Below are 12,297 nucleotides of genomic sequence, written 5' to 3' on the forward strand. Positions count from 1 at the left end.
AATAATAATTTCCCTATTTCTATCAGGAAGCACACAGCAGAGTAGAGGGGGGGCGGCAACTCCAAAGAAAAGCAAGAATGGTGCTGGAAAATGTAGTTTTAGAAAAAAACGGAATAGGACTACCCATTCAACTTTTCAAAAACTGACCGTCACATCCAAGTATAAGTATAGTGTGAACAGATGCTTAACCTAGAGTCACCAACTCAAATACATTCAAGCAAAAAAGGAATCACACTATAGCGCCAAACCATGCAAACATAAAAAATGAATAATGAATTGCATTACTGCATTAGAAATATGAAAAATGAAGGATTGGCATAGAATAGGGTCCTGGAAAATGAGAAATGCCTTAACGTGGCTTCCAGGTACACATAACTTGACCATTTTATGTGCTAAACTTTCTCAATCTTTCATTTTTCAAATTTTTCATTTTTCATATTTCTAATGCAGTAATGCAATTCATTATTCATTTTTTATGTTTGCATGGTTTGGCGTTACAGTGTGCTTCCTTTTTTGCTTCTACCCATTCAACTTTGTGATGCTGAATGCACAGAAGAGCAGAAGAACATGAAATAAGGCACAACAATGCAAGAATAAAACTATGTTGGACTGTATATCAGCAATAGTCATTTGCACATACTGTGTTTTGTAAAAAAAAAATGCATTGTGGGAATAACCCTTTAATTAATCATATCTATAACACACTGATCGCAGTATCCTCCAGGGTTAAGATGAAACAACGTATCTATATTATCTTTCAAAGCCTGCAACTCCAGATCCAGGGTGCCAAGCATCTGCAAATTCTTGGATAGTCAGTAAAATTTTTTTTTTTTTTATCTAGTACTCATAAAAAATTGATGCACTTATTGTTTTTCAAGGGCTGGTGGTACATGAGCAGTTAATTCAGATTATCATAATTTTTTGCAACTTACAGTAAATGATCACAGCTTTTTGAACTATAAGCCTACTGTATTTCACATATAATCTTTATGGTTCATTATGGTTTTCCAACTATTTTTATTTTTAACCCTACCTACTATGGATGATAAAACAATCCTTTTGATCATCTTCAGTCTTCCAGCATGCTGGAAAGTGACATGTACAAAGCATTGCATGAATACCTGTCCTTCTGCCATCTAGAGGCTAATAACAAAAATGCAATATTCCCTTACTGATTTTTTTAAATTCAGAATCATGCCAAAATAAAAAAACAATTTAAAAATTTAATTTTGCATAAAATTGTCATATATTTTTTCAGATTCTGATTGAACATCCTAACAAAGATTTATTCTATATCACAAAGTAGGGATTATATCAGATCCAAACACATTGTTTGGACAGTGCTCATTTTCCTTAAAAGGAACTTGACTGCAGATTTACCGTAAGTACCACAACTGAGCTAATCCGTGTTAGGTCGCTGCAATTGAGATTATTTCTGTACCTGTTTTTCAATCCTTTATTCCATTCCTGAATTACTACTTTTGGAATTTTTATGTAACTGAGCCACAAGTGCAAGGAGGTTTGGCCCTGAGCTTCCAGCTCTCTGTTCGTTCTTTCTTTCTCTTTCCTCGCCCACTTCTGTCCTGCAGTCACAGAGTTAGATCACTCTTGCCTGAGTGATCTGCCTTCCCTGACAGAGATTGCGCAAGCCCCCTTATTCCCTGGGGCAGCACATTCGCAGATCCTTAGTCCGGCTCAAAATATCATCAGGACGTAACTGTGCATTCAGTGCCACAGGGAATAATGGCGCCTGTGCAAGAGTTCTGGCAGGAAAGGCAGATCACTCAGACAAGAATGACCTTTCTTTCACTAACCGGAAGTCAGAGAGTTATAAGTGGAGAGGGATCTAACCCCCTGCACTTGTGACTCATTTACATAAAAAATGGAAAAAATGATTACTCCGGAATAAAGAAAAGGATTGAAAAAAAATCTAAGTTTTGGATTTAACATAAACTTGTCAGCTATTTTGGCCAATATAAGATGCGGCCATCACCTTTCAGGGCTTATATACAGCATTCTATAATGCTATGTATAAATCCCCAACCTGACCTGGAAGAACTGAAAAATAACTTTTATTTTACTTACCTGCGGGGCAGTCCGGTCCGATGGGTGTCGCTGGTCTTGGTCCGGCACCTCCCATCTTCTTATGATCGCCGCCCTCTTGCTTGCTTCTTGTAGATGACGCAATCCTGCATCATCCACAAAGGCTCCCCAGCATCGTGCTCCTGCGTAGGCATACTTCTCTGCCCTGTTGAGAGCAGGGCAAATTGCAGTGCGCAGGTGCCGGAAAAGGTCAAAGAGCCCCGGTACCTGCGCACTGCAGTACTTTGCTCTGCCCTCAATGGGGTAGCTAAGTACGCATGTGCAGCAGCACGATGCCGGGAAGCCTGTGTGGATGATGCAGGGTCGTGTCATTCACAAGAAGCAAGCAGGAGGGCGGCGATCATAAGATGGAAGGCGCCGAACCAAGGCCTGTGACACCCATCAGACCGGACCGCCCTTCAAGTGAGTATAATAAAACTTATGTTTCCGTTGCACCATGTCGGGTTGGAGGCTTATATACAGCATTATAGAATGCTGTATATAAGCCCTGAAAGGTGGTGGCCGCATCTTATATTGGCCAAAACTGGTGACAGGTTCCCTTTAATCTGTAATATAGTGACCAAATACAGATTAGATCAATTGGGGGTACTAAAACCTGTTGACAAGTTCCCTTTAATCCATTCTAATAATAATTTGCTTCTGTTGTTTTAAAGCATATAATGCATATTCCAGAGATGGTTAGCTTTTTGTATAACATTTATCACCCACAATGTAGTTTTAATGTGTTGTCACATAAGAATATTTTACTAGACAGCACTATACTTTTTGTCTCTACTGCTGATGGATCTTTGATTTTATAGCCTACTTTCTCTATGTTGAAAAGAAATGTTTCGCAGATTGTGAAGCTTTTAGGAGTCCTTTCATTGACGGTTTTATATCTTATGACCTGCAGCTTGAACTACAGTGGAATGTGCCTGGCATCTGATGGGCAGTTTAGCGACTTCCTCTCTGGCATGGGGCCAGCTCAGTTTGTTGGTCGTCAGACACTAGCAACCACATCCATGGGTAAGTGACAGTAATCAGTTAGCAGAAGATGAAGTGTACCTACCAACATTCTTTATAGGAATATTTAGGCGAGCCTACATCAGTACTCCTAGTTCTCCAAGATTTTCTAGATAAACCATAAAACAAAAAATATTTGTTTGCTCTATCAAAGTTTAAGGTGTTGTTCACTACTATGATATTGATGGGTCATTAATACATCATCCTTAGGCTTGGATATCATTATTGAAGTCGTGGACAACCACTATAAATTCCAAGATTCTCCTGAGAATTTTGGATAATGGACAAATGGTACACATTTGAAAATATAAAGCATCCAATAGGGTGTGTAGGTTATTTATTTAGTGTATAAATGATAACCTGTTCACATAAAGAATTTAGGAGTATTTTGGAGGGGCTCCGTATCAAAAAACACCTGAAAAATTGCTTCAAAAACTCTTGAACAACAATTTTTAAACTCATTATTACTATAAAACTACTTTGCTGTTGATATGTTCAGTTTTTGGGGTGTTTTTTCAGCTTCAGGTTTTGAAAAACCCCTGGTGGAAATAAAACAAAGTGTATTTCACTTCTTTGACACAACTCCTGATGCAATCCGCTCCAATCTAAGTCCAATCAAGAGACTACAAAAAAAATTCTTAAGAAAAAATCTCACACAAAACTCCTCCAAAAACATTTCCTGAAGCGGTTTTCACTGGAAAACTCAATTTTATTTGTCTGAAAAAACTCTGTGTTCACATAACCCTATCTTCTTTTTTCTTAGGGGATGTTGAAGTTGGTCTTTTGGAGCGGAATGGACAACTTGAAGTGGAAATTATCCAGGCTCGAGGTCTGACAGCAAAAGCCGGTTCCAAAACACCACCAGGTATATTATCCTGCATAATATGTATTTGACTGGGTTCTTTTATCTTTTGATCCCAACATAATATTTATTAGCTATTATTTCTTCATTTATTCTCCAACTCTTAGTTTAATCTGATCTAAATGGCCTACACTCAGAGAAATTAGGGGAATCATCAGTGATGGAGAAGGCTCAGCGTACAATTAGAATTACAACCAATCTTTAACCTGCCTTTGAACATCTTACATTATAGGAATTGCTGAATTAACACAATTTATATCATTAATTTCTATAGAGGGAGAAATCCAGCATTCACTAAAAGCCAATGCAGCAATCTCTCTTCTTGCTGTTCTAAAGAGCTAGAGTAATGAGTCTGACAGGTCCCTGATAAGCTGCAGAAAAGATATGGTTTACATTTGTTGGATGAGAACCGAGACAAAATGCCAACAGAACAGAAAAAATATCTTAGAACAAGAAGCAGCTATCCGTGGCGGTAACCTTTTCAGACCGCTTCCATGAGAAGATCACTTTTGGTCCAGATGGAACTCCTGGAGTAAAAGAAAACATTTTTGCTGCAATTTTTGATTATACTTTTGTACAGAGTTTGCAGATCTGTGGTATTATGAAGACTGTTCGTAACATACACTGAGGACACTTGTTAACACAGCCAGTATGAATACAATAAGAAATTTAAAGAGAACCTATAGATTATAAGAAAAATATCAAAACTTACCATAGATGGAATTATAAGACATTTACCAACTATATCTCATTAGGAAATCAGATGATTTCTCTCAGTATTACTTTTAATTTTTTTATTGTTTTATTTAGAATTGCTCAAAATGGGGGTGATTGAACTTTTATAATTCTAAATCTTTTAAAAAATTTTAAAAACTTTTTTTTTACTTTTTACGTGCTTCAATAGTGTCCATGGAAACTAGAAGCTGCGATCATCAACTGCTGTGTATAGCAAAATTACTCATTGCTGTGTGTAGCAAAAGTGCACATCTGCTATGAGCACAGGCCACAGGGCGACGCTCATAGCAGTTTGGCGATGACAACAACTGGGTTTCCAGCAGACACCGGATTGTCATGCCAACCGATCAGTGCCCCACCATCATGTGACAGGGGCGCCGATGGGCAACGCTAACAACGCTCTTCCGTATCGATTATGTTAAATGCGGCTCTCAGAGATTGACAGCAGCATTTAACATGTTAACAGCCACGGGTGGATCACGATTCCACCTGTAGCTGTTAGGGGCATGTGTCAGCTGATGGTCTTCCACAACCTCACCTTTACTTTATAGCATAGTTTGTAAATTCCTCAACCAATGTAGAGACTCCTACATAGCTATTTCTGTTTCAGTTAATTATTGTGTTTTAACCTACTTATGTAAGCTCAAAATTCACTGCACACTCTTAAGTATATGTTGCAAAAAATATTTATTAAAGTCCATACATGAAAAGATTGGGAGCAGATGGTAGCTGGTACAAAAAAGCGACTATATATTATAATACACAAAAAAGGGAAGAGGGAAATGGAAAGTCAGCTCAACGGTATGCTGTGCACCTTGTTCATGGAACTCATCTGCACGGAGCCACACCAGTCTAGGGCACAGTCAAAGGGCAAGGAAAGCAGGATTATCTCCAGCGTTTCAGCCAACGCATTGGTTTCATATATTTGGACTATCTGATATTGTTACCCACACTGGTTGTATGCTTTTAGTGTTTCTATTAAAAGTTAAGTTTTTCATTTTACCTCGCAAGTGGACTCATTCATCTCTGGAGACAATTCTCCTTTCCTTGCCATATACTGTATATTATAATATTACGACGTTTCGACCAGTCCCGAGTTTTAATCATTTAGTAGCAGTTTTGATAGTAAGGTATCATGTAGAAGGAGGGAATTCCCTTAAATGTTTAAAATTTGTGGTGCTGTGACTTTGATAGGTGAGAAGTGGTAGCGTGACCTGAATTGCTGCTTAGGATTAGTGGCACTCCCACACCTACTTATTATCATGATTATCACCTGTTTGGTTTAATAGGTTGCACATACAACTAATTACAATTCTACAAAATCCTTTACCTTCAGAACAGCATCAATTCTTCTAGGTACACTTGCACAAAGTAAAGAGTGGTTGCGCCAAATAGTGATTTGATTTAAATTTCTCTTTTGTTTATTCACTTTGTATTTTGCAAATTGATAAATATAAACTATTGGCATATCTGTTTTTGAACACATTTTTAATTTGCATCATTTTTTCCACATGTTGCATGCACGACACTCGAGATATGAGGGCAATACAAAGGAAACATGGGTTCTTTTTGGAATCCTGGGGAAATCTTACTCAGGGCTACCATTAATTATAATTCTTCACAGTAAAGGGGAGGTAACGGTTACAGGCACTCAGCTATGACACAGTGCTGAGCTGAAGTTAATCACAGGGATTTTATTCAAGCTTCTTTTCATCGCACAGAATGACTTCTCTTCATGCAATGGTTCATCAACATATATAACAGATAACTTCTCTTGATAGATAAATTCTCTTCACTCATATTGCCTTACCCTATGCAGAACTGTACCTTGCTCATGCAGTGAGATGGGGGGAGGGTGATGAGTCCGGTGCTGTAGCTCTCTCATTTCTATCTTGAGGTAATAAAGATGCTCCTGGCTGTCCTGACTGCTTGCATTATTACTGCAATTGCTTCCCAGGAAGAACTGGGCTATACAGCTTGTCTGATTTCAGTCTGATAGGAGACTCTCTAGCACATACCTTACACTTGGCTGTCCAGGACACAATATCAACTTTCCCAGTCTCCCTTGGTGTTGAGCTAATGATTCCCTGTCTGCTATAACCATTTTAACCCATATAGTTGATGGATGATTGTAAATCAACAGTGCAGCTTCTTCACACACACCTGCCTAAAATTTTTGGACAGTACTGTATATTGAAAAGGTTTTTATATTTTGCTTTCCTTTTACACCATTACATTTTACAGGAGCTGGTAGGTCTTCTTTAAGCCTCTCTTACGAGTACACCCATACTTCCCTGTAAACCCACTAAAATATTCTCTTTTGGGTAAGTTTGCATAAACCTTACCCATTGTGCACCTGTTGGCAAGCATGAGTTTGTTGGGTTGGCACAGTAGAGTGACATATGGTATATAATTTCTGGGGAAGCAACCATTCATTAGCTCACATAGGTTTAGGGTTTCAAATGCTGTGGAGTCAAAGTCGGTGTCCATTTTGATGGAGTTGGTATAAAATGGGTTTAGTCAGACTCCTAAAATATATAATAAATTGGGTACAGTAGTACAATGTAGTATGTGCTGTAAATTTCTTCATAGGAATTTGGGAAAGTTATGAAATGTCCTATAAATATATCTTCTGTTCCTGATCTAAGGATCTAATTGAGATGAATCTGTGCTGCAGTTTATGTATGTGCTCAGTAGTGAGGCAGGGCTGTTGAGTCAGAGTCGTGGAGTCGGCGTTGGAGTCGAAGTCGAGAGTCAGTGAAATTGAGGAGTCAGAGTTGGAGGTATGGCTTACTGCCTCACAGCCCTGGTTTCAAATGTGTTTCATTGAGGACCTACAGCACCAGTGCATCATTTTGCTACTACATCCACTGTGATGACAAAATCAGTGAATACAACATCATAGTTAGCTTCTGTGAATTGATACTACATATGTGTAGATTTCAAGAGTGTATTTCTGCAGCTTTGCCTTCAGTTCCAGCGCCTTTCTCTCCTGGTTGAACCAGGACTATTTTTGACTCTGAAGAGTGCTCAGGCTACTGCAATGTTATATTCTCATTTTATAATGAACAATATTAGAAACATATAACAGTATAAAGTACAAAGTCCACACTTCCAACAACTTGAGTTCACGTTAAAATCCCGGCTAATCACAGTGGAATCAGAGCTAGGAATAAAAGAACATCTTATCCTTTAGAGGACATGCAGGAAGACATTGAACTTTTTTTTTATATATTACCAAGGATTCTTAGGTCTGCGAAATGAAAGTTAAATGGAAAAATACATTATTCATCAAGATTACTTTGTTTGTCAAATAATTGTAGCACTAAAGATTACCGAGCTCGAGGCATTGTGTTATTATTGGAAATAGAACAAGAGGCGCAGATGTTTCCAGAAAGCTCTTTCAAATAACTTCTGAGGTCTGCAGATTAGGGCCATTATTTTAAAGGAAATATTCAATATCTAATAATCAGAGCATCTAGGAAATAAAATCCATTTTACGGCTGAACAGCTGTAATGTGCCTATTTGTTCCTATTTTTTTTCTAAATAATTAAAGGCGTTGCCTACTGTGGACAATCAATTTATTATCAAAAGGCTTTTCTGGCTATAAACTCTGGGGAATCTGGAAGCTAATTTTAATTTACCTGCAGCTCCTCCAGAGGGGATATCAGGCATTGCATAGTACCCATTATGATAAATTGTCAGAGACTCAAATGTGTTCTTCAAAGTTGATCTCTTGTGACTTGTAGGATCGCTACTACCAATAGGTGGCGCTGTAGAGTAAAAGTCCTCTTTCTTTCTGAAGAGGCAATTTGCATCTCTGCTCTTGCGAATTTATAAGGGTCGTAAACACCTAATGAAAGTGGAATTGTAGATGCCAGTAAGATTGAAGCTTTTACTTGAAAAGTGAACACTTTAACCTGATTGTTGTGGGTAACGACACAGTTTTGAAAAAAAAATAGACTGACTAACAGTGACATCTAGGCATAGACGATCTAAAAACACATTTCAATAAAGATTAATGTGACATTGATTAACCACTTGTGAACTAACAAAAATCTAATTAAATTTCTGCCTTTCAATATCTTAGGGGAATGTGCGCTGTTGTGCCGTTAATACAAAATCAATCAATAAATAAATAGTCCTGTCTCTGCTGAGACATGCAAGTCATACATTATGAGTCAACCATTTCTTCTAAAAAAAATTAAGACAGGAGGAAAATTGCTGTTAAAAAAAATAACTCTGGTATAATTACATACCATTAATCACATGAAATATTCACATCGAGTAAGAAGCGTCATTTCTTTCTTCATTTGCTTAGAAACTGTGAGATCTCGCTCATAATCAGCCTCATGTACCGAAACGGTTTTCCCGCAATGAGCTCTTTTGACGCTGCTTATTTTCTTACGGTTCTAGCAAAGTGGATGAGATTTATAAGAATCTCGTGCCCAATGTGCTTCTTTCTAACGCAGCGTAAACTGACCTGTGGTGCGTCTTTCACATTTGCAGCATGTCAATTTCTCTTGCGGGTATGCTGAGTTTTCGGTGTGGAATTTGCCTATAGACTTGCATTAGAAAATCTACAGGTAAAAAATGCACATGTGTTTTTTGTGATTCTCCGCGGTGGAAATGTATCAAAAAGGCACGTGATCCGCAACTAAAAATATCAATTAATATCAATATAAATGTAAAGCTTGGTCATGAATCTCTGGACAACTGAAAAACCTATATAGAGGGTACACGACTAAAATAACTTTTTAAATATTTATTATGGTAATCAAATAGTTAACAGCAATATAAAAATCTCAACAATCTCAACAGATGATAATTGCAGCGAGCGGTAAATAATCAGATATCAGTATAAACTGGCTGTGTACCCACGTAAGCGTTTTTTAAACATTTTTACAGGCAAAACCGCTTACAAGAAGCATCCCATTCATTTTAATGAATTCTGCACTTTTTGTGCACATTGATGCGTTTTTTTCCGCGAAAAAAATGCATTGCGGTAAAAAACGCAGCATGCTCATTAATTTCGCGGAAAAATCCGCATTTCTAACTATATTCTATGAGACTGGGCATGCTCCGGTAAAAAACGCATGAAAACGTGCGGAAAAAACATGTGTTTCCTGGGAAGGAGTCCGGTTTATAGTCAGGAATTTTCTGCATACGTGGGTACATAGCCTAAAAATTCAATAAATCAAATGGCAGCCAACATCATAAATATTGCAACAGCGGGATTGTGGTAAAATGACTGGTATTATTAATGTGCAAAATATTACATATGATAAATAAATGGATAATAAATACTGATTAATTAAAACAATACCAGCTATAAAAATATATTGCACCCATACCCCCTTAAATAAATCAAGTATATAGCTGTAGCGCAATGAAAAAATAAACCAAATTGGCAGAAACAATTAATAAATAGTAAATTACACCAATGCAGCACAAATTAGATGAAAAGCAATAAGGATATAAATAAATTTAAAGTGACTAGTACTCATATAACCTGATTAGAAAAGTGCCAAGTGAAAGTGAAGACTGCTTACCGCTCAGCCGCTAAAAATATCAATAAAGTTGTGTCAAAGCAAAAACAAGGAAGCATCAAAAACAAAGCAGCTTTATTTAAAGCTTGACACACCAGAGACAAAAAACCGTATCTTAAAAAAACACCATAAAAACACACAAAAAACGCAAGTAACATAGTAACATAGTTATTAAGGTTGAAGGGAGACTTTAAGTCCATCTAGTTCAACCCATATCCTGTCCTAACCTGCCCTAACATGTTGTTCCAGAGGAAGGCAAAAAAAACCCATGTGCAAACAGTAAGCTTCACATTGGGGAAAAAAATTTCTTCCCGACTCCACATACGGCAATCAGACTAGCTCCCTGGATCAACATAATATTAAGGAAACTAGTGTATATACCCTGTAATATTATGCTTTTCAAGAAAGGCATCCAGTCCTTCCTTAAATTTTAGTAGGGAATCACACATTACAACATCATATGGCAGAGAGTTCCATTGTCTCACTGCTCTTACAGTAAAGAATCCGCATCTGTGAGTATGCTTAAGCCGTCTTTCCTCCAGACGTAGAGGATGCCCCCTTGTCCCCATCACAGGTCTAAGAGTAAAAAGATCATTAGAAAGGTCTTTGTATTGTCCCCGCATATAATTATACATTGTAATAAGATCACCCCTAAGCCTTCGATTCTCCAAACTAAATAACCCCAAGTGTAAAAACCTGTCTTGGTATTGCAGACCCCCTAGTTCCCTAATAACCTTCCTTGGTCTCTCTTGTCTGCACCCGCTTCAGTTCAGCTATGTCTTTCTTATACACCGGCGACCAGAACTGTACACAGTATTCTAAGTGTGGTCGCACTAGTGACTTATATAGAGGTAAAATTATGTTCTCCTCATGAGCATCTATGCCTCTTTTAATGCATCCCATTATTTTATTTGCCTTTGCAGCAGCTGCCTGACACTGGCCACTAAATGTGAGTTTGCCATCCACCCATACACCCAAGTCTTTTTCAGTGACAGTTTTGCCCAGTGTTTTACAATTAAGCACATAATTATACATCTTATTCGTTCTACCCAAGTGCATGACCTTACATTTATCCCCATTAAAGCTCATTTGCCATTTATCAGCCCAAGCTTCTAGTTTACATAAATCCTCCTGTAATATAAAATTGTCCTCCTCTGTATTGATTACCCTGCAGAGTTTAGTGTCATCTGCAAATATTGAAATTCTACTCTCTATGCCCCCTACAAGGTCATTAATAAATATGTTACAAAGAAGCGGGCCCAAAGCTGACCCCTGTGGTACCCCACTGCCAATTGTGACCCAGTCCGAGTGTGCTCCATTAATAACCACCCTTTGTTTCCTATCCCTGAGCCATCTCTTAACCCACTTACACATATTTTCCCCTATCCCCATTGTTCTCATTTTATGTATCAACCTTTTGTGTGGCACCGTATCAAAAGCTTTTGAAAAGTCCATGTACACCACATCCACTGCATTCCCTTGGTCCAGTCCGGAACTTACCTCTTCATAAAAGCTTATCAGATTAGTCTGACAGGAATGGTCCCTTGTAAACCCATGTTGATACTGGGTCAAGTGACCTAAGTTAAATTAAAGGTGCAGGAATTTTGCAGCAATGCTGCAAATTCAACTGTTTGTCTTTCAAAACTTAACTTCCTAGAAATAAAACAGACATTTTTCAGAATGTGAGATTGGGGTCCCTGGTAATGTTAGCTTCAGCAGTTTGCAGCGTGCATCGTCCATATGTTGCTCAGCGTGCAATCTGTTTGTTGCATTGTTTGGTAAATGGTTTTGATATTGCCTGTTTTTATATCTTCCAGCTGCTTACATAAAGGTTTATCTACTAGAGAATGGACTCTGTGTTGCTAAGAAGAAAACAAAAGTTGCCCGGAAATCACTAGATCCATTATATAATCAGGTTCTTGTATTTTCAGAGAGCCCACAAGGGAAAGTATTACAGGTAAGGATGAGAAAACCCTTTCTTTCAGGATATTTATATTGTTATTACTAATAAATAAGATAGTAAAAAGAAAAATTAAAGTCAACAT

General features: G+C 37.8%; 1 protein-coding gene across 2 annotated transcripts in view; it reads left to right on the forward strand.

Moving 5' to 3' along the window:
• RIMS4 (regulating synaptic membrane exocytosis 4) overlaps nt 1-12,297 on the forward strand; it is a 308,912-nt gene that overhangs the window by 289,016 nt on the left and 7,599 nt on the right. For both annotated transcript variants that reach the window (XM_073572396.1, XM_073572397.1), the window contains 3 exons: nt 2,996-3,108; nt 3,869-3,970; nt 12,070-12,209. In XM_073572396.1, the coding sequence (XP_073428497.1) occupies nt 2,996-3,108; nt 3,869-3,970; nt 12,070-12,209 (355 nt within the window). The remainder of the gene's footprint in view (nt 1-2,995; nt 3,109-3,868; nt 3,971-12,069; nt 12,210-12,297) is intronic.

Source organism: Dendrobates tinctorius, unplaced genomic scaffold (assembly GCF_039654945.1).
Source record: "Dendrobates tinctorius isolate UK_male_01 unplaced genomic scaffold, ASM3965494v1 ptg000032l, whole genome shotgun sequence".
Lineage (NCBI taxonomy): Eukaryota > Metazoa > Chordata > Amphibia > Anura > Dendrobatidae > Dendrobates > Dendrobates tinctorius.